The following is a 24,008-nucleotide window of genomic DNA, read 5'->3' as shown; positions in this document are numbered from 1 at the left end:
TTTATGCAGAATTTTACCTGCTAAGAGGTTATGAAGGGATGACCCCGACACTTAATGTGTATGTATTAGGGGTGTAACGGTACGTGTATTTGGTTCGGTTCAGAGGTGTAGCGAACGAGTTTCCACGTGAACATATTAAGTATTAATATGCTTCCTTCTGCCTGTTTCTGTCAGTACTCTACACAGCACCCAGCATTGTCCCACCGACACAACCATCTGATTGGTTATACATAGAGCGGTAACAGCCAATCAGCAGTGCGTATTGAGAGCGCATGGAGTCAGTGCTCCAGCGTGGTTATGAGCAGGTAGGTATTTAGCAGGTAAGCATCAGGCAGCGGACTCTCCCCAAATGATTATAAACACCTCCCGGTCAACTACTAGTAACATCACTATGAGCCCGTTGACGTTCTAGAAATATAAACTGCAGCTCAGCTCGCTCGCAGTCCTGGCTTGAGGTGAAGGCTAATTAGCTTTTAGCGTAACGTTAGCTCATTTTGCGGTGTGTGTGTGTGTGTGTGTGCGTGTGTGTGTGTGCGTGTGTGTGTGTGTGTGTGTTACGGACAGCAAAGCCCTGTCTGTCTGTTATTTCACTTTACCTTTTTCTGTGTTGATTGAGCTGTGTTGAAGCAGCAAAAAAGGACATTTTGTTAAATGAAGAGTTTCTGTCTCTGATAGTTGAAATAATAATGTAACTGCATCATTAAGCCTACATGAACTCCATAGTGTTCAGGGATGAATAGTCTCTCCTATTGCTATTGTACTATTTTTTCAGCTTTAGTTACATTAATCATTAGTAATGGAGCAGCCTAGTTTTCAATGGCAGGGTCCCTGCTATCACATGTTGATAAAAATATAACATTTACATAATAAAAATCAACTACAGGCTTCCCAAATGCTGTAATAAATTAAGCATGATGAGCTGACTTGAAACTGTTTAATGTTGCACTTTTTATATGTAGAAGAAAAGTTTTGTCATTTTATTTAATCTGAGCAACAACTTGAGGCAGTTTAATGTTGATTAACGTGGGCAGAATTATTATAGTGTTCCCAATATTAAAAGGATAAAGCCATTGTTTACAAATTTGGTAAATAAATAACCAGAAAATTTATATTTAGTTGTTTTCTTACTGTACCGAAAATGAACCGAACCGTGACCTCTAAACCGAGGTACGTACCGAACCGAAATTTTTGTGTACCGTTACACCACTGGTATGTATGCAATAATCTCTGACCAAACTACAACCCTCCACAGTAAGTATGTTTACCTGAGACTCATAGGGCAAGAAAGCGATATTGATCTCCGTCAGAGTCTTGATGGTTTTGGAAGCACGGCTCTTTACCAGCTCATTGAACAGAGGATCAGGACAGGCTGGTAGGACAAGGAACACAATCATCATTAAAGAAAACATTCATTTATAACAAATAAATACACTTAATAAAGCAGACTGGTGGCTTTGTACAGTTTACTGTATGTACACTGTGTACAGGGTATAGGTTCTAGCTTGGCGCAACCAAGACCAGGATAAACATAAAAAAAGTCAGTCTGTCTTATGATTATGATTATTTGATGGTCTAATTAATTATTGATATCATTATTTCTTAATTTAATAAAATTCCCATTTAAATAAATATTTATTTAATTATTTATCTAATTATTTCATTAATGTGTGTGTCAGCGCTTCACAAAATTATTTTATATTTATTTTATTTTATCTGTCAAACTTAGCCTTCAAAATCAGTGGGCAGATCCTTACACTTGATGGGACAAAATTAATTAAGTATGAAATGTATAAAATTAAATAAATCATTCCTAAATGTGTCATTGTATAATTCAATTGTGAAAAAATTAATTCAAATCATAAAATAATGAAATCAATAATTCATTATATGATAAATAATTAAATGTAATTTTACATTAAATAAAAAATGGCACATTTAGATACACATTTATGTATTTAATTCAAATTATAATTAATTAATCAACGACACATGTAAATACACATTTATGTATTTAATTTCAATTATAATTAATTAATGACACATTTAAGTAATTATTTATAGAGGTATTTATTTATTTAGTTTTGTCATATTTGGCCCTCCATATACATGCACTCACTAACATTCCAATATTCCTTCTTCATCCAAGACTAAACTCCAATATTCCTCGCAAACAAAAAAGCAACCATCTTGAGAGTACTCACAGTCAGTGAAGAAAACATGGGCTGCTTTGTATTTTGCTGAGTGAGGGTCTTTGAAGTCTCCAATGAGGGTGTGGACAGACTGAAAAGGACGAGAAGCACAGGAAATCACATCACGTCACGTCAGCACGTCAATAACAATCACACTTGCTTATGTAAAGATGCATTTTAATTATTTTCTAGAGTCAGCTGGAGCCTATCCCAGCTGGTACACCCTGGACTTGGACATACCCATTTACAGTTCACACTTACATGTATGCACAATTTGGAGTGCACACAACAAACACACCACTCCATAAAGAAATGCTCCAACTAAGAATCGAACCCTTACTTTTCTGACTGCACACAGTGTCTTCCTATATCATTTGTCATTATATTCTTATCAGTGACAGAGCAGGAAGGAGTTATAGGAATAATCATTTAGTAAATTTTAAAAAGCAGAATTTTCTATTATTATTATCATTAAAAAAAAAAATTTGATAATTGAATAATGGTTTAAAATTTTTAAGCTAAAAAATGACTTTTTGAACAGGCAGCAGCTGACGCCATTGTTGTTCTAATGAGAGGAAGGAGGAAGAGGAGCGCATGAATGCTAACCTTCTCTGTTGGTGTAATCAGGAAAATGGCCTCCAAGGTGGGAAGAGGCTCTCGTCGCTTATTGATGTCTTCCACAACTAGAAGAAAATCACATTGCAGATTTTATTGCGGAAGTACAGTCAACACTAGTGTTAGACTAATTGCTTTTATAAAGTAAGTAATATATAACTCGTCACTTTCCAAAAAAGTAAATAAATACTGAACATAATTATTTTTTAATAATGTATCACTTTTTTATAAACCTTCAAATATCTGGCACGTGTAGTTGAGAGATGTTTCATGAGAGCAGAGTGTGTGTGTGTGTGTGTGTGTGTGTGTGCGCCTTTGAAAGGCAGTGACTGTTGCAAAGCGACGTGATGTCACTGTTCACCGCGTGTTGTTAGCGCAACTTAATTATTGTTGTTCAATTGTTGTTTCCCCGTATAGTAGCAGTAGTTGTGTGTGTGTCTACATAAATGTTGTGTTAAGTTTAGGACTGCAACAACTAATCGATTAAATCGATTAAAATCGATTAGAAAAATAGTTGGCGAATAATTTAGTCATCAATTCGTTGGATCTATGCTATGCGCATGCGCAGAGGCAATTTTTTTTTTTTTTTTTTTTAAATGTTTTTTTAATTTACCGTAATTTCTGGACTATAAGCCGCACCTGACTATAAGCCGCACCAGCTAAATTTAGGGGAAAATACAGATTGCTCCATATATAAGCCGCACCCGACTATAAGCCGCAGGGTTTTGATGTGTAATTACCGTAGTATATAGGGGTTCTTGCTACCACGGAGGGGATTGTCGGGACAGAGATGACTGTTTGGGAACGCAAAGCGTCCCATTTATTAACAATAAATCTTTCAATCATTCAATCAAACTTTCACATCTTTGACATGGCGAACAGCATTCGTGCAGAGTACAAATAATACAACGGTGCAAAGTAATACAAAGTGCTCGCCTGTACGTTCTCAAAATAACCAGCCTACCGGTATATGAAAAGTCAGTCTTTAATCATTGTGTCATCGTCTTCCTCCTGCGTACTAAAACCACCGAAATCCTCTTCGTCGGTATCGGAGAAGAACAGGCCGTAAATAAGCCGCACCCTTGTATAAGCCGCAGGAACCAGAACGAGGGGAAAAAGTAGCGGCTTCTAGTCCGGAAATTACGGTATTTATTTTATAAACCTTTATTTATAAACTGCAACATGTACAAAGAGCTGAAAAACATTAATCAAAATAAGTATGGTGCCAGTATGCTGTTTTTTTTTCAATAAAATACTGGAAAGGATAGAAATGTAGTTTGTCTCTTTTATCCGATTATTAATCGATTAATCGAAGTAATAATCGACAGATTAATCGATTATCAAATTAATCGTTAGTTGCAGCCCTAGTTAAGTTTTCTATGCAGTATCAGGGGTGTCAAACTCATTTTCATTGAGGGCCACATCGCAGTTATGGTTGCCCTTAGAGGGCCGTTTTTAACAATGAGTAATATATGAATATACAAGTATATATATATAATACATTAACAATATATTTTTTTACATAAGCTGCAAAAAAATATAAACATTTTACTTTAAAAAACTGACAGACAGCTCAGTCACCAGAATTTTACAGTGAAAGTATACTGTATACAGCATAAAAAAAATTGAATAAATGGAAAAAAATACCACTGTTTTAGCAGTAAAATTCAAGCAACAGAGCTGCCAGTTTGGTTTTTTTACTGTAAAATCTTGTCGTTTTAATGTTTTTTTGTTTGTATTTTAATGTTTTAGTGTCTTACTGTATATGGAAAAAAAACAGCACCAAAGTTGATTTTACGGTAAAAAATTAAGTCGGCGGAATTTAACCGTAAAATGTATTGTCAATTTTACAGTCTACAATTTGATTGATAATTTGTTTTGAAATCATAAGTCAAGCAGATATTTAAGTACAGTATTTATCTTTATTTTTTACAAAAAATATTTTTGTAAATACATAATATAATATTTAGATTTTGATAATATTGAATTTTAAACTATATGCAATTGCATGCTGTACAGGATATTTAATGTCAAAAGGGGAAAGAACAAATATATATTTAGTAAGAAAAGATTAAGTGTTTTATTAACACATATTATTTCTAGGCTTTCGCGGGCCACCTAAAATAATGTGATTTGGCCCCCGAACCTTGAGTTTGATACCCGTGCCCTATTTGATATTAAGTTCATTTGGATTGCAGTGGTGGTTGTTGCTTGCATTAGTAAAGAAATACTTCCTTCAGTGAAGTTGCTGTTCTTTTGACACCGTTTTGTTGACATACAACCTCAAAAGTAGTGTGCCAGCTTACATCAAACGTATTAGAAACAGCATTCTGACATATGTAAAAGTAATTTATTAGGTTCCTGTTTTAATGGCGTTACTAACGTATGCTATGTTATTGTGCAACACATTAATCCTAGGACTGCTTAACATACTAGGTATAGTGCTTTGAGTCCCTAGAGAAAAGCGCTATATAAAATGTAATTCACTCATTCACTTAGAAAGATGAGACTTACTGGTGATGCCCTCTGTCATGATGTCTGTCATCTTGCAGCAAGAAGACAGCATCCTCATACTCAGCTGGTCCACAATCAGGGCCTGGAAACCAGAGACACTTGAACTAACCACATCGCTATGTCAAGAATAGATGATGGGGTTAATAGCCCTTTACCTTAATTAAGACAAGAGTTTTAGAAAATTTGAGGGTAGACTTATTTATATATAATTTAGATTAGCTTCAAAATAATAATATTGAGTTGTGTGACAACAAGTAAATAGCCTTAAAATATATATTTTTATTGCTATGCAGGAAATTGAGGTATTGCATGCAAGGCAGTTATATCTGACCATAAAGGAGCCTTCAATAGCTGCCAACTTTTTACCGTCTAATTACGCAATTCTCCAGTGCGCTCAGCATACACACTTATAGTAGAAATATAAAAAGGGAACTCAACGTCAATCACAAACCTATGACAACCAGCTAAATGTCTGTCCTTTCATCCACACTCATATTTTGTTTACTAGGAGTGTCCCGATCAATATTGAAAAGTATGTGATCGGCCAATGCCGATTAATGCTGTTCAATAACAATCAAAAAAACTGATGCCCTCTGGTTGTTAGAGGGTTTTATTTATTTTGATAGAGGCGACTAGCAGCTCCCCTAAGTTATTTATCATCACCTCCATTGCAGCAAATAAATACAATTTCTTACAAGTAATATTATCACTGGAGGACAAGGCTAATCATGTTACACACCGAGTAAGAACAAGCAAGAGCAGACAAGAATGCAAGCTAATCGTTAAGCCAGCTTTATGACACAAGAAATAAGTGCTTAGTAAAGTTTAAGAAGTGTAGATGGAAGCACGTTACAAAACGGATTCAATGACTTTATTGTCATATCAGCACAAATTAGACACGAGTGAAATTAAGCCCAATGAGTACCACAAGAACAATAGTATATACATATTAAATATATTAAATAGAATAGGATATAAGCAGAGTGGCTCATAAATAGCATTGGTAATATCAATAGATTATCAGTAGAATAGAATAAATTAAAATATACATTATGGCGCTATTAACAGAAAAGTCGATTAATAATAGTTAAAGAGGATAATACAACAATGTGTGTTGAGAAGGACGGATCCATCTATATATTGGTAGTGTCAATTTCAAGGGTAGTATCAGTTTTTGATTGATACTATAGTGGTTAGATCAATATTTTCATTTTACATTTTTTGGTTGGTTTTGTTATTGTTTACAAATTGAGGGAATAATTCCCTGGACACAGGAGGACTTGCAAAGTATTTAAAAGAGCAGATAGTAGTTTTTAATTTTGTTTACATATGATGTACTATTGAAAGAGCAGATGGTAGTTTTTAATTTTGTTTACATATGATGTACTATTGACTTTGTTTGGATCAAATTAGTGTTGTCCCGGTACCAAAATTATTTTGATACTTTTCAGTAGTTTTCAGTACCTTTCTAAATAAAGGGGACCACAAAAAATTGCATTATTGGCTTTATTTTAACAAAAGAATCTTACGGTACATTAAACATATGTTTCTTATTGCAAGTTTCTCCTTAAATAAAATAGTAATAATAATAATAATAATGGATTAGTGAACATACAAGACAACTTGTCTTTTAGTAGTAAGTAAGCAAACAAAGGCTCCTAATTTAGCTGCTGACATATGCAGTAACATATTGTCTCATTTATCATTCTATTATTTTGTCAACATTTTTAAGGACAAGTGGTAGAAAACGAATTATTAATCTACTTGTTCATTTACTGTTAGTATCTGCTAACTTTCTCTTTTAACATGTTCTATCTACACTTCTGTTAAAATGTAATACTCACTTATTCTTCTGTTGTTTGGATGCTTTACATTAGTTTTGGATGAGACCATAAATTTGGGTATCAATCCGATACCAAGTCGTTACAGGATCATACATTGGTCATATTCAAAGTCCTCATGTGTCCAGGGACATATTTCCTGAGTTTATAAAAAAATAAAAAATAAAAATAAAACGAAAGAAGATGTTGTGATGCCAAAAAATACCGACGTAATCATAATAGTATCGACTAGATACGCTACTGTACTTGGTATCATTACAGTGGATGTCAGGTGTAGATCCACCAATGGCGTTTTTTTACATTGTGACGCCGGTGAGCTACGGTGTGTAGTGAAGCATGTTTAGCTATTCCTCGTCCTGCAGGGATGATACTTGTAAGAAACATACTTTATTTGTCGCCATGGAGGCGAGGAGTGCCGGTGACCGGTACTTTTCAGAGGCGGTATAGTACCGAATATGATTCATTAGTATCGCGGTACTATACTAACACCGGTATACTGTACAACCCCAGATCAAACACTTGTATGTAGTAAAAAATAATAAGGAACTATTTTGAATATTGTATTGATATTGTTAACAGTTACCATGACTCACCATAAATACATAAAACAATTTACAGTTAATACAAGTGATCAGTATCGGCCAATCTCAGTCACAGATAATCGAAATCGGCAACATAGAACCCTGATCGGAACCCTTTGTACACAGTAAAATCTGTATTTTTGAAATATTTTCATTTCAATGACATTGTTGCTGTTTTGTCATCATACCTTCCATTCTCCCTTCTTCTTCACCTTCTTGATGACATCATTCATAATTTCTGCAACACAGACACATCAAAGATTATTAATATGTGAATTGAAACCGCATTTACCAACCATTGACAGGAATACTCATTAAAAATGTCAAATAAACACACTTGACACGGGTGCATTTCTCCAGTGGTTTACTCATATAAATGGAAGAACTTTTAATGATGTAATGTCCAAAGTGTCCAACCTGTCATGTGGTGTGGCGCAGGGTTCTGTTCTGTTTTATTTTTGTTGTACCTGATGCCGCTTGGGAGGTTGATCAGTAGTTTTAAAAATGTTTCTTATCATTTCTATGCAGATGATATTCAACTGTTATGCTCCTTCAATGATTCAGAGTTTCACTTTGTAACTGAGTTCTTGGAGTGCGTATCCTCTATTAAAAACTGGTTGTCCTCAAATTTCCTCCAGATAAATTCAAACTAAACGTAAACTCTGATAATTGCTCCCGATAAAAAGATCCCCCTGATCCAGAACTCTCTTGGTGCACATCTGTTAAAAGCAGCCTCAGAAACCTTGGGGTTGTGTTTGATCAGTCCACATCTCAGAAATATTTCTAAGGTGAGAAATTTGTTGTCAAAATTGAAACTGAAAATGATCACACGTTCATTTCGTCTCGCATTGACTATTGCAATTCTCTTTTCACTCTCTTCAACAAGTCAACGCTAAAGAGACTTCAGACTGTACAAAATGCGGCTGCCAGACTTTTGACCGGTGCACCCAGAACAGCCCATATCACCCCCGTTTTATCCAGTCTTCATTGGCTTCCAGTTCAATTCCGCATTGAGTTTAAGATTTTAGTCCTGACATTCCGTGCATTGCATGGTGGGGCCCCTCAGTACATCACTGACTTGCTATGCCCCTACTCTTCAGAGCGCAGCCTACGGTCTTCAGGCCAGGGTCTTCTAAAGATCCCAAAAACTCGTTTTAAAACCCGTGGAGACCTGGCAATCAAGGCTATAGCTCCCAGACTCTGGAACAATTTGCACCAGTCCCTCCGTCATCTTGACTGTGTTGAAACTTTTAAGAAAAATTTGAAAACTTCTCTTTTTAGTAAAGCTTTTAGTTAATGCACCTTTTAACTATCATTTTTAATCCACTTTGTATCCTTTTTATGATGTTGCCCTTGTTTTAAATTGAATTGTTGTTTCACTTCACCTATGTGTTGTACAGCGCTTTGTGATTTTATCTGTGAAAAGCGCTTTATAAATAAAATGTACTTACTTACTTGAATCTAATATAAGAATACATTAAAAAATGAGGTTGAAAGTACAATAGTCATCATGAATTACAAACAAACATACTCAGTGTTTCCCACACATTCATTTATTTGTGGTGTCCCGCCACGAAAGAATTACGTCCGCCACGAATAAAAATTAAATAAATAAATAAATAAATAAATTTTTGTCCTGTCCAGTTTTTCAGGCAAATCATACAGTTGATGTAGATGCCCATATAGACTGTTCACATTTAATTTACAAAAGAGAAGTGTCGGATACTTCTCTTGTTGCCTTATTTGTATTTGACCACTACTGTTTTCTGTTTATTTGTTACTGACTGTGGCAGGACACCTCTGCCTCTGTTTCACTTTATGTTGCTGGTAAATAATATGGTTGTTGTAGTAGTAGGTTAAAGTTAAATTATTTAGTATGCACTAATTAAAGGGGCAGAGCTTTAAGAGACATTTTAGCTTTTATATTTTATAAGATATATTTTTTGTAAGAACCACAATTAATAAATATATTTCAGTGACTAACTTATTGTTCAAATCTGTATATAAATATGTACATAAAGTGTTGTAATTATATTGTAAAATGGATGGATGGATGGACGTTTAAAACAAAACTGTTATTATTAATTAGTAAGTATACATTTTTTTAGCCTTTTTAGAGAAAATCATATCATTGTAGTAAATTATGCAAATTACTCGATGATGTCATGGTGACCACGCCCATATCCACGCCCCCACCACCAGAGGTATCTTGGCAGTTTATGGAAAACACTGCATACTGTTCTATTGTCTGCTCATACAGTATCGATCGAGAGTGGTGACTTTAGTAGCACGATGCAGTATTATTTATATCACTAAGCTTTTCTAAACCTGAAATTCAAATACATATAATCATTATTGATCTATGCGATGTATTTATGATCCTGCATTTAGGACTGATTTTGCATTGAGCAGAAAGGCAGGCAGCAACAAACTGTAGCGAGCAAGGGTGGTCGCATCAATCCAAATATTAATCGCATCCGATAGCAAGGGTATTATCAGTATCAGATCAATGTTAGCTTGATGAGATCTATATTTTTCAGTTTTTTTATGTATTTCTTTTAACAAGTATATGCCTTTGTCAGGAGGTTATGTAATCTTTGCCATTGGTTAGTGAGTTGGGATAAGGAACAGCTGCTTAAAATTTGGGGCTGATCCATATAATTTCCACTACATTACCTTATGTTTACGTTACAAGCTTCAACTTCTGTGTGTGTGTCGAGGAATTGAACACAATGAACCTTTGAAGTATGTTTGCGAAAGATAGTGGGCGGCTTCGGAGAGGCTTCGCTCTGATTCTTTTAATCCGCTATGAATAACTCAAAAAGTCAAACATTTAGGAAATGTCAGAAATAGACGGAAAAAAACAAGTGATTACATTTTAGGGCTGATCCACATCCCCGTCTGGATTCAGTACAGAGAGGTAGAGCCTGCACTTGTTTTTTAATATATAAATCGCCCGCTTGAATGTTCCCTCGACTCTCCCGTCGTCATTTGGGATGTCTGTTGTGATTTCCCTTCCTGGTTCCATGACCCGCCCTATCTTGCCTCTGATTGGCCTGTCCCTAATGTTTTGCCATGATCTCAACCAATCTTGACTCATCATAGTAGACAACCAACCAATCATGGATGTTCTTATAGGTGCAAGCACGTCTTGGAAGGAGGAAGGGGAGGGGTTTAGTAGCCCATGAGAGGGCGTGAGGAGCGGGGGAGAATAAGGAACACAACGAATAAGCGGTGCTTGGTCATTTTAACATGAAATAAATTATATAAATATTACGATATTTTCTTAATTCATATCTTGTTTAAAAAATGTATATTGACATATCTTATAAACTCGATATATCGCCCAGCCCTAGCAAGTAATTCTATTACCGTATTTTTCAGAGTATAAGTCGCTCCAGAGTATAAGTCGCACCGGCCGAAAATGTATAATAAAGAAGGAAAAAACCATATATAAGTCGCACTGGAGTATAAGTCGCATTTTTGGGGGAAATTTATTTGATAAAACCCAACACCAAGAATAGACATTTGAAAGGCAATTTAAAATAAATAAAGAATATTGAACAACAGGCTGAATAAGTGTACGTTATATGACGCATAAATAACCAACTGAGAACGTGCATGGTATGTTAACGTAACATATTATGGTAAGAGTCATTCAAATAACTATAACATATACAACATGCTATACGTTTACCAAACGATCTGTCACTCCTAATCGCTAAATCCCATGAAATCTTATACGTCTAGTCTCTTACGTGAATGAGCTAAATAATATTATTTGATATTTTACGGTAATGTGTTAATAATTTCACACATAAGTCGCTCCTGAGTATAAGTCGCACCCCCGGCCAAACTATGAAAAAAAACTGCGACTTATAGTCCGAAAAATATGGTAATACAGACAAGTTCTTCCGAGGTCTGTGCCTTTAGAATGTAAAAAAAAAATGGTGGTAAGAATTGGAAACAGTAGTGACTTCATTGCCACAGGATAAGCGGCTTCCACAAACAAAGCCTAAATCTGTCACTCGTTTCCTCAAGCTTTGCATTTCAGCGTTTTTTCTGATAAAGTTGTTCAGATAAAAGCCGTAAGAATAACATGTCATTATACTGCAAATCTCTTGTTTTATGGTGTTTCCAGAGTTTACGAACTGAAAATAATTCCATATTTTATTACACTATTCACTACATTGATATAAAAGTATGTTATTTCATGACAATTGAAGACTAATAGAATTTATTAGGACACAAAAATGCAGATTTGTCACAGGTGGTGTCTTGAAGAACAATACAGAAAAACACCAGTTTGACATAAGGGAAGGAACCTGATCAAACACAGTGCAACAGCTGTGTCAACCAAATAGGGTCTCTCCCTCTCTCACACACACACCCACACACACACACACACACACACACACACACACACACGCACACACACACGCACGCACACACACACTCACACACTTACAAAGGCCGCACAATCTCTCTCCTGTCCAGTTTAGCAGGATCTACATCCTCATGGTTGAAACCTTCTAGAATAAACACTTAAGTGCCACAATAATATTTGGAAAACAAACATCTTTCAAAGAAGCTAACTCACAGTGTGATGTCAAAAAAGGCATTAAAGGCCTACTGAAACCCACTACTACCGACCACGCAGTCTGATAGTTTATATATCAATGATGAAATCTTAACATTGCAACACATGCCAATACGGCCGGGTTAACTTTTAAAGTGCAATTTTAAATTTCCCGGGAAACTTCCTGTTGAAAACGTCTAGATATGATGACCTTTGCGCGTGACGTCAATGGTTGAAACGGAAGTATTCGGACACATTGTATCACAATACAAACAGCTCTGTTTTCATCACAAAATTCCACAGTAGTCTATCCACGATAGAAAAACGAGAAAGTGTGGAATCCAATGAGTCCTTTTACCTAAGTTACGGTCAGAGCGAAAAAAGATACGTCCTGCACTGCAGTCTAGTCCTTCACTCTCACGTTCCTCATCCACAAATCTTTCATCCTCGCTCAAATTAATGGGGTAATCGTCGCTTTCTCGGTCTGAATCGCTCTCGCTGCTGGTGTAAACAATGGGGAAATATGAGGAGCCCTTCAACCTGCGACGTCACGCTACTTCCGGTACAGGCAAGGTTTTTTTTATCAGCGACCAAAAGTTGCGAACTTTATCGTCGTTGTTCTATACTAAATCCTTTCAGCAAAAATATGGCAATATCGCGAAATGATCAAGTATGACACATAGAATGGATCTGCTATCCCCGTTTAAATAAGAAAAGCTCGTTTCAGTAGGCCTTTAAGAGGCATTAAGATACATAAATAATATATTTCACAGGGTAGATCACTATTTTGGGTGCGATTCACCCCCTGTGAATTATGAAAAATCCCTAAAAATTAGAGGTGCATGATTGATGTGATATGAACGCATCAAAATAATTCCCTCAATTCCACCCAAAGATGGTTTAACTCGCTGGAATATAAAGACAATATATTCAATTCAATTCAATTCAATTATTTATTTATTTCGTACTTGGATGTGTACATTTCAACAACATTTCAACAATCTCACATACCTTACTGCATTCAATACACAGCCATGTCGAAAAGGAACAGGATGAAGAAAATCTTATATTTCCTGCCCCTTCGCACAAAAGAAACATTTTCTTGGTATCTCTTTGCCGGTAGTGCATTAGAACATCCAATGCAACAAATCAATACAAAACAATATATCACATATGCACACACAGGCACCCACACCCACACGCACCCACCCACCAGGGGCGTAGACTCTAGAGTAGTAAAAAAGGCTACAGGACATGTATGACCCAGTTGACAAGAAAAGTTATTGTTGCCTAAAAACTACAAGTTTGTACCCCTACCCAGTGCACACACTCATAGAAATTAATAGAACAAACAATCAATGAAAAGAATAAACAAGCAAGATAAGTTGAACAAAAAATAAATAAACAAAACAAAAACTGAAAAAATAAGGCAATCACTCAAACCAAACAAACTGAAAAAGAACAAGGCAATCATCCAAACCAAACAAACTGAAAAAGAATAAGGTAATCATTCAAACCAAACAAAACTGAATAGAACAAGGCTATCATAACAAGGTATCATTCAAACCAAACAAAGCTAAGAACAATGTGATCATTCAACCAAGGATCCATAGTGCATGTCGATAAAGAAAAAAAAAAAAAAATAAAAAAAAAAATGAAAGGAAAGCTAGACTATACAATACCTACAGTCATGTAGGATAATGTAAGCGTTGTTTTTTTTTGTGTGTTTATTATTATTTTTATTTTTTATTTTTATTTTTTTCCCCTTATTTTTCCCTTTGCGTCCCTTTTGTCAGTGCTCATATAACATCATAGTTCTGTTTTTAAAGACTTTTTTTAATTGAAATGTGTTTTTACATTGCTTTATTTCATTATGGAGAGAGTTCCAGAGTTTTACTCCCACCACTGATGTACACATTTGTTTTGATGTTGTTCGTGCAAGCTGATGCTTAAAGTGCCCTTTCCTTCTTCCTTCTTTTTCTATTAAAGTGAAATTTTTTTGTAGATTTGTTGGTAGCTCTTGACTACTAGCCCTGAACATAACCAATAATGTCTGCTGCTCAACTAGTTCATAAAATTTGTAAAGTCCTGAGCTAATAAATAATCCATTTGTGTGCTCTCTATAACATACGTCCATAAACGTGGATGCATATGAAAAAGTGCAATATATTTATCTGTACAGTAATCCATTTATTTATTATATCTGCACTTTATTGCTCATTTAACCTGCACTACAACGAGCTAATGCAACAACATTTCATTCTTATCTGTACTGTAAAGTTCAAAATTGAATGACAATAAAAGTAAGTCTAAGTCTAAGTTTGATATATTGATAGATAGATTTATATTCTTAAATTTCAAGTGTATCGATCTGTGCTCAGCCAGTAGAATTTCCAGCCCAATTTAATAAGTGACCAAACTCTAGAAGTAGAGTCTTGTCTTTTCTCACCCCAGTGGTGTGTCTAGTGGCTGGGCGGATGCCACCTCACTCAGAGGCGGAAAGATTTGAAACAGTGTTTTTTTAAACTGTGGTAAGTGTTACACTTGTCCTCCATTTAGTGGTACGACAAAGAATTGCTTATATCAGAGCAAGGGTCCCCAATCTACCGTACACGGGTTATTATTGACCTTGTGTATAACACAAATAGACGGTGCACAGACTCTGTATTAATTTGAACAACCTTTTAAAATCACAGTCTAATTATTCAAAAACAAACACAGAATGTTAAAATGTGTGATACAAAAACACACAACGTGCCCACTGAACTATGTGGACGTCCATCCATTTTTCTACTGCTTGTCCCTCTCCCATAAACTATTAAAAAATATACCCATTTGCTAGGTCAGATGGGTAATATATGCAAAACACTCTCCATACTTGGCATACAAGGGGACGGCGTGGCGCAGTTGGGAGAGTGGCTGTGCCAGCAACCTGAGGGTTCCTGGTTCAATCCCCACCTTCTACCAACATCGTCACATCTGTTGTGTCCTTGAACAAGACACTTCACCTTTGCTCCTGATGGGTCGTGGTTAGGGCCTTGCATGGCAGCTCCCGCCATCAGTGTGTGAATGTGTGTGTGACAGTGACGTGCAGTCAGGGGAGGCAGGTGAGGCGGGGCCTCACGTGCCATCATGGAAAGAAAAAAAATGTAAAAAGAAAAAAAATTAATTCAATTCTTATATGTATCCAGTGATTATACTATAAAGTTATTTTCCATTTAACTTCACCAGTTTTAGATTATTTTTATTCAAAAACGCTGAATTTTCACATTTGCCGTTCAAATACTGAGAAGAGACTTGCGGTGAGTCACCAGCCAGTTGAGCCTCACCATGGATTGCGCAATGACTTGGCTAACTGCTGGCCTGCTGTGCAGTGAGACCGTATAGCTATATGAATTATATTATACATTTCCATAGTTTACTTAGCTGAGGTATATAATGTACAGTGTATTTTGTCAACAACTGTATGTGTGTAACGTATTTCTTGTGCTGAGCAATCATAAAACGGCTGCGAAGACGCACTGGCTGAGGCTCGCAGTAATCCCGCCTCATGGTGGTAGAGGGCGCTAGTGATCCCAGGGATAATTTTTGCGACTACTCGGCTGCAGAATAAGTGACGACAAGCAGCAACAGTTAGCGATCGTTTATTTTTTCCTCTCGCCTGGACTTTTATCATGGAGGATTACATATCTAAAATAAAACAGTTTTCTAAACTGGACTTTCAATCGAAGCAGGAGGTAATAATTAAAGGAAGATCTCCATCGAGACAGAGAGACTTTTAAAACTGAAGAAAGATAAGGAAGACTTCTATAAACAAGTTATCGATGCTTTTGTTCAGAAGGAGCGGCGCATGGACTTAATTTATAAGTAAAGGTGAGACCATAATAACGTTTTTTTATTAAATGTTCTTTTTTGTGTGCTACAGTTTGTATGTGTAAAGTTAAAGTTAAGTTAAAGTACCAATGATTGTCACACACACACTAGGTGTGGTGAAATTTGTCCTCTGCATTTGACCCATCCCCTTGATCACCCCCTGGGAGGTGAGGGGAGCAGTGGGCAGCAGCGGCGCCGCGCCCGGGAATCATTTTTGGTGATTTAACCCCCAATTCCAACCCTTGATGCTGAGTGCCAAGCAGAGAAGAATGCTGGTATGAGCTTTTAAACATAACCCGTTAACTGCTGCCAATCAAATGGTGAATAAGATACTCTTTAGGGTTCATATGTTTGTAAATCTGACTGTGATGAAGTCAGTGCCTCACCAGCCATGAACCTCACCGCACGTCACCAGTGTGTGAATAGGTGAATGTGGAAATAGTGTCAAAGCGCTTTGAGTACCTTGAAGGTAGAAAAGCGCTATACAAGTATAACCTATTTAACCCATTTACATGTTTGACCCATTTTAGTTTCTTGAGGGACAATGGGTGGTCTGAATGATTACAACACTTAGGAGCCTGGAGGTCATCGGGGAAGTAAACAAGGTAGGAATGGTTCACATACTCTTAATATTCAATGTTTTATCATTTGTATTTTTATATAGTAGTGGCGGGCAATCTTATTCGTCGGATTCGGTTGGCATGCACATATTCAGGTTGTGGGCAATTTTATCCGACACGCAGTGTGCGCACGTATTGACGGGCAATCTTAATCGTTGGATTCGGCAAGCCCATATTTGGGTGGCAGGCAATTTTATTCCACGCGCAACGGCGCACATATTGGTGGGAAATATCCGGGTGGCGAACATTCTTTTTTGATTGATGATGACTGATTATGAGCAGGCAGGTTCCTGACAATGGTGGTCCTTCACTGACTAAACACAAGTCATTTAGTTCCAATATATTTTTTACACAAGCGTGTTTAAGCTGCTACTTTAGCGTTACCTGTGATATTTACCTGTTGAATTTGATGTGTGTATGATTTTCTGTCAGAGAATAATGGCTCGGACTGTGATTTTAGAACCTTATCAGGAAGTATGGTGAATGTGTCGCCAACCCATCAATCGCGATCGACCAGTCGGTCGTGAAAAAATCGGGGGGAAAAAAGGTATTAATTGGACATCTGTGACAACCCCGCCCGGAGAGTCTGAGTGAATAACAGACCCACTAACGGGGACACATTTTAACCCCTGAATGGCCGCATGCCTCTCCTCTCTCTCTTCAGCCTCACATCCAGCCGCTTTTGACCCCGCAGCCCCACAGGCCCCCAAGCATGGCGGCAAACTTCACCCACTCGTCTCGCAAACGAGCGTTGCATGATGTGTAGGGTTGGGTATCGAGTATCGAGTATCGATTGGAACCGGGACTAACTTTCCGATTCTCCCGGAATCGTTCAAAAGTTTAAATTTCGATTCCTATTTTCGATACCAGTCCGCCGAAATCCGCCGACCGGAAAAAAATATGTCCGCCGAACCGGAAGAAGAAGCCGCTGAACACCAACGAAGAAGCGCCCACCGCCGGAAGTGTTAGCATAGCTGAGCGAGTCAGTCAAGCTCAAGCAAGGATAGTGGGCGTCGGGGGTCGAAAGTGTGGCTTTACTTTACAAATAAAAATGAAATAACCGCGAAATAACAGAGCTCCATGTCCATCAAGAAACGAGTGGAGAGAGAGCTGCAGATGTACCAGGACGTTCCACCGATACTTATGTCTGACGACCCTGCTGCATGGTTGTGGAACCAACAAAAGACTTATCCTTTGCTGTCATATCTCGCTTTTTCCTATTTATGCGTTCAAGCTTCTTCCACACCCAGCAAACGTGTATTTTCCACAGCAGGAGACACTATCTGTCCAGAACGCTCACGCATCCTGCCTGAGAAAACAGGATGCGTGAACTGTCTCTGATTTTATACTGTACCTGCTGCTAATCTGGACTGGGTTTTGCAAGTTGTTTCTTATTGTTTATTTGCTTTTCTGCACCAGGTTAGCCCATCAGTGGGAGCACGGTAACATTTTTAAGTACCTGCAGCATCATACACTTGTGTGTGTAAATGTGTTTTCATGAGGTTTCCTGCAGCATCATACACTTCTGTGTAAAGGTGTTTTCATGAGGTTTCCTGCAGCATTGATTGATTGATTGATTGAGACTTTTATTAGTAGGTTGCACAGTGAAGTACATATTCCGTACAATTGACCACTAAATGGTAACACCCGAATAAGTTTTTCAACTTGTTTAAGTCGGGGTCCACTTAAATTGATTCATGATACAGATATATACTATCATATATACTATCATCATAATACAGTCATCACACAAGATAATCACAATGAATTATTTACATTATTTACAATCAGGGGTGTGGGGGGGGGGGGTTAGGATATGGACATCAAGTAGTGGACATAGAGAGAGAGAGAGAGAGAGAGAGAGAGAGAGAGAGAGAGAGAGAGAGAGAGAGAGAGAGAGAGAGAGAGAGAGAGAGAGAGAGAGAGAGAGAGAGAGAGATCAGAAGGCATAAGAAAAAGTATCTGCATTTGATTGTTTACATTTGATTGTTAGCAATCCGGGGAGGGTGTTAGTTTAGGGTTGTAGCTGCCTGGAGGTGAACTTTTATTGCGGTTTTGAAGGAGGATAGAGATGCCCTTTCTTTTATACCTGTTGGGAGGGCATTCCACATTGATGTGGCATAGAAAGAGAATGAGTTAAGACCTTTGTTAGTTCGGAATCTGGGTTTAACGTGGTTAGTGGAGCTCCCCCTGGTGTTGTGGTTATGGCGGTCATTTACGTTAAGGAAGTAGTTTGACATGTACTTCGGTATCAGGGAGGTGTAGCGGATTTTATAGACTAGGCTCAGTGCTAGTTGTTTAACTCTGTCCTCCACCTTAAGCCAGCCCACTTTAGAGAAGTGGGTAGGAGTGAGGTGGGATCTGGGGTGGAGGTCTAGCAGTAACCTGACTAGCTTGTTCTGAGATGTTTGGAGTTTAGATTTGAGGGTTTTGCAGGTGCTAGGGTACCAGGAGGTGCATGCGTAATCGAAAAAGGGTTGAACGAGAGTTCCCGCCAGAATCCTCAAGGTGCTTTTGTTGACCAGAGAGGAGATTCTGTAGAGAAATCTCGTTCGTTGGTTAACCTTTTTGATTACCTTATGTGTAAATGTGTTTTCATGAGGTTTTCAAAAATAAAGCTCTCTTGAGGAAAGTGTACTCCTGGGAAAATTTATTCATAATTTATAATATTTATATTCAAGTTCATAGATTTGATATTTGTATTCTAGTTGAAAACAGCCCTGTGAGGAATTTATAGTAAAGTTCATAAAAAGTTAAAAGAATTAAAATTTGATGGAGAATGTCAGACTATTTCATTCAGAAAGACTGTAGGTTAGCTAGATCATTTAAAATATCCTAAACTTTTTTTTTGACCCTGCCTCTTAAAAGAATCGGAATCGAGAATCGTCAGGAATCGGAATCGAAACAAAGAATCGGAATCGGAATCGTTCGAATTCAAACGATACCCAACCCTAATGATGTGCACAAAAATTATCGAGCTGCACCAATGCATTAAGGCTGACTGCTGCAACGCATCAGACATTTTCTAGCATCCTCCTGCATGCGAGGACTTGATTTGGGGGACGCATTATTAGAAAGGCGGCCACACTTTCTGGGCAGCACTCTCACTCTTCCTCTCTCCAGCAATGCAATGCTCTGCTGGAAGTTCTGCCACGTCTTCCATAAACTGTAAGGTTCTGTGAAGGCGAGCGCCCCGTCGGGACGTGCCGCCGTCGGACCGAGGCCCGTTTGCCGTTACGGAGCCCACCGTCATCATCATCATCATCGCCCGCCTGCAACAGGAAGCTAACAAGCCAAATACCGGAGTCTGTGAATATTGCTCCAAAATACGGATTTCGTGTTGATTTATGTACAAAAGTAAACATTGACATGTGCAAAGGCAGTAATATATGATGAAACAAGGCGGCAGCTAAAGAAGAACTTCCCTGTTTACCCTGTCTTAATCACAACAGGAAAAACCCGAACAGCTGATTTTAATACCTCATGTGCTGACGTAAGCTGACTCGCGTCCCATATGTGACCCTAGGATGAACAAATATACTATGTTACCAGGACTATAGTGGCTATAAACAGTTAGCTTCAACAGCAGGGGTGCTCAAAGTGTGGCACAGGGGTCATTTGTGGTCCATGACTCGTCTGTCATTGGCTGTAGGCACATTAAAAGAACACCAGCAAAAATTGGGAAAACCGCAAGCATGCCCAATGAGAAAACAACTAAATGTTGACACCAGCCAATAATAAAACCACAAAGCTTTGTCTTTAAAAAACAAACAAAAAATGTTTAATATATATTGTATATAATATATATACATACATATATATATATAGTCGAGGTTTCTGTGGTTTATCCGTTATACAGTGCTTATATACCGTATTTCCTTGAATTGGCGCAGGGAATATAGTATTCGCACGTCTAGAATTACTGCCGGGTCAAACTCGTTTCTCAAAATAATTAACGCATGCTTGGCCTTATCGCCGGTTTATTATTGAAGCTGGATCAAATTCGTTTCGCAAAATATTAATTTTATTATCGCATGTCTGTAATTTTCGCCGGGTCAAACTCGTTTCGCAAAATATTTAGCATATGGCTAGAACTTCCACCGGGTCAAATTCGTTACGTCACGAGTGACGCATCTGTCCTCATTTTCAAAATGGAGGAAACTGCTTTCAGTAGTTTACAATCGCACAAAGGAAAAAAGATAAAGAGCTTTTCAGTAGGATTTAAGGTCCAAGCTATTGAATACCTGTACAGTATGCTAAAGAGAACAGTAAGCAGCTATATTTTATTAATATACCGTAGCTGCGTGTGTGAAATACTGTATAAGTCATTAAATGACTCCCGCCTCCTGGTGGTAGAGGGCGCTGCCGCGCTAGTGATCCTTCTTGCGACTTCCGGTACTGCAGAAGAAGTGAACACACGCAGCAAGAGATTTTTTTTTCTGTCCTCTGCCTGAACTTTTAAAATGGAGGATTACATACATAAAATAAAACAGTTTTCTAAACTGGACTTTCAATCGAAGCAGGAGGTAATAATTAAAGGAATATCTCCATCGAAACAGAGACTTTTAAAACTGAAGAAAGAAAATAAGGAAGACTTCTATAAACAAGTTATCGATGCTTTTGGTCAGAAGGAGCTGCAAATGGACTCCATTTATAAGTACAGGTAAGACCATAATAACGTTTTTTTTTATTAAATGTGCTTTTCATGATGGTATGCTTACATCACACTCAAAGCGCACGCCTAAATTTTATGGATTCCTTTTGGTAAACGCCGGAGTGAGAAGAGGTTTTAAAATAATTACCGCATGCACGGCCATCCCGCCGGTTTCCGGTAAACGCAGGTGTGACAGGAGGTTTTAAATTAATTAACGCCCCTGCGGCTATTCAAGGAAATACGGTATATACACTACCGTTCAAAAGTTTGGGGTCACATTGAAATGTCCTTATTTTTGAAGGAAAATAACTTTAAACTAGTCTTAACTTTAAAGAAATACACTCTATACCAGGGGTCGGCAACCCGCGGCTCTAGAGCCGCATGCGGCTCTTTAGCGCCGCCCTAGTGGCTCTCTGGAGCTTTTTCAAAAATGTATGAAAAATGGAAAAAGATGAGGGGAAATAAATATATTTTTTGTTTTAATATGGTTTCTGTAGGAGGACAAACATGACACAAACCTCCCTAATTGTTATAAAGCACACTGTTTATATTAAACATGCTTCACTGATTCGAGTATTTGGCGAGCGCCGTTTTGTCCTACTAATTTTGGCGGTCCTTGAACTCACCTTAGTTTGTTTACATGTATAACTTTCTCCGACTTTCTAGGACGTGTTTTATGCCACTTCTTTTTCTGTCTCATTTTGTCCACCAAACTTTTAATGTTGTGCATGAATGCACAAAGGTGAGTTTTGTTGATGTTATTGACTTGTGTGGAGTGCTAATCAGACATATTTGGTCACTGCATGACTGCAAGCTAATCGATGCTAACATGCTATTTAGGCTATCTATATGTACATATTGCATCATTATGCCTTATTTGTAGCTATATTTGAGGTAATTTAGCTTCCTTTAAGTCATCTTAATTAAATTTATATCTCATGACACACTATCTGTATGTAATATGGCTTTTAATTTTTTGCGGCTCCAGACAGATTTGTTTTTGTATTTTTGGTCCAATATGGCTCTTTCAACATTTTGGGTTGCCGACTCCTGCTCTATACATTGCTAAAGTGGTAAATGACTATTCTAGCTGCAAATGTCTGGTTTTTGGTGCAATATCTACATAGGTGTATAGAGGCCCATTTCCAGCAACTATCACTCCAGTGTTCTAATGGTACAATGTGTTTGCTCATTGGCTCAGAAGGCTAATTGATGATTAGAAAACCCTTGTGCAATCATGTTCACACATCTGAAAACAGTTTAGCTCGTTACAGAAGCTACAAAACTGACCTTCCTTTGAGCAGATTGAGTTTCTGGAGCATCACATTTGTGGGGTCAATTAAACGCTCAAAATGGCCAGAAAAAGAGAACTTTTATCTGAAACTCGACAGTCTATTCTTGTTCTTAGAAATGAAGGCTATTCCACAAAATTGTTTGGGTGACCCCAAACTTTTGAACGGTAGTGTATATATATAGTAGGGGTGTAACGGTACGTGTATTTGTATTGAACCGTTTCGGTACGGGGTTCCGGTTCGGTTCGGAGGTGTACCGAACGAGTTTCCACACGGACATTTTAAGTAGCGTAACGCACGTTGTGTAAACAATGCAGCCCGAGGCACAACACACGGCATGCTAGCAGCTAACGGGCTACGATAACTGACCATACGTCCTCTTTTCACCGGACATGTCCTCTTTTGCGAAGCTGTCAGGGCGGAGTTTCTTAAATGCCTCAAATGTCCGGCATTTTGAGTTAGGGTTGCGTGTATTTTCAATGTACGTTCAGGGTTAAGAAAGGGTTAAAAACAAAACAAATTGTGCGCGCAGCAGCATTCATGAGGGAGGGGCAGAGACAGAGAGAGCGAGAGAGTTATGATAAACGCGCATGCGTCGCCAGGCTCTGCTTTTTATCCATAGATTTATCAGATTTAATTTTTTATTATCTATAGCAGGGGTGTCAAAAGTGTGCCCCGGAGGCCATTTGCGGCCCACAGCTAATGTTTTAAAGGCCCACGGCACATTCTAAAAATACTATTAAAATACACATAAACATAACAAAAGTGAAATAAAAAAGCTTAAAGGTGAAATGTAATTTAGAAAAAGTTGCAATGTTGACTAATAAAACAAAGCTGTTTTTTTTTCTTTCAAACTGTCACTGCTCAAAACATAATATTGAATCAAAATCAATGTTATTATGAATTATTGACCTATCCAAGGTTCCGATTACTTCACATCAAATATTCCACTAAGAAAAATATTTTTGGTGGAAGATTTTGCAAATTTGGTAAATAAATAACCCAAAAATGTATATTTTGTTGTTTTCTTACTGTACCGAAAATGAACCGAACCGTGACCTCTAAACCGAGGTACGTACCGAACCGAAATTTTTGTTTACCGTTACATCCCTAATATATAGTCAAGGTTTCTGTGGTTTATCCGTTATACGGTGCTCAATACGTTAGGTCAGGAAAAAACACTGAGGCTATTTCATCCCTACAAGCCTGTTTCGCAGGTTTCTCTGCTCAAATCCCCTGAAGAGCAGAGA

At 37.7% G+C, this 24,008-nt stretch overlaps 1 protein-coding gene across 2 annotated transcripts in view; it reads right to left on the bottom strand.

The window, feature by feature from the left end:
* The window catches only part of LOC133638690 (syntaxin-binding protein 1), a 99,610-nt gene that overhangs the window by 58,937 nt on the left and 16,665 nt on the right, over nt 1–24,008 (bottom strand). For both annotated transcript variants that reach the window (XM_062031541.1, XM_062031542.1), the window contains exons 2-6: nt 7,929–7,978; nt 5,319–5,400; nt 2,796–2,872; nt 2,202–2,280; nt 1,266–1,369 (exon numbers count right to left, since the gene is read on the bottom strand). In XM_062031541.1, the coding sequence (XP_061887525.1) occupies nt 1,266–1,369; nt 2,202–2,280; nt 2,796–2,872; nt 5,319–5,400; nt 7,929–7,978 (392 nt within the window). The remainder of the gene's footprint in view (nt 1–1,265; nt 1,370–2,201; nt 2,281–2,795; nt 2,873–5,318; nt 5,401–7,928; nt 7,979–24,008) is intronic.

Source organism: Entelurus aequoreus, linkage group LG21, assembly GCF_033978785.1.
Source record: "Entelurus aequoreus isolate RoL-2023_Sb linkage group LG21, RoL_Eaeq_v1.1, whole genome shotgun sequence".
Taxonomy (NCBI): Eukaryota; Metazoa; Chordata; class Actinopteri; order Syngnathiformes; family Syngnathidae; genus Entelurus; species Entelurus aequoreus.
This window is presented reverse-complemented; position numbering and strand designations above follow the sequence as displayed.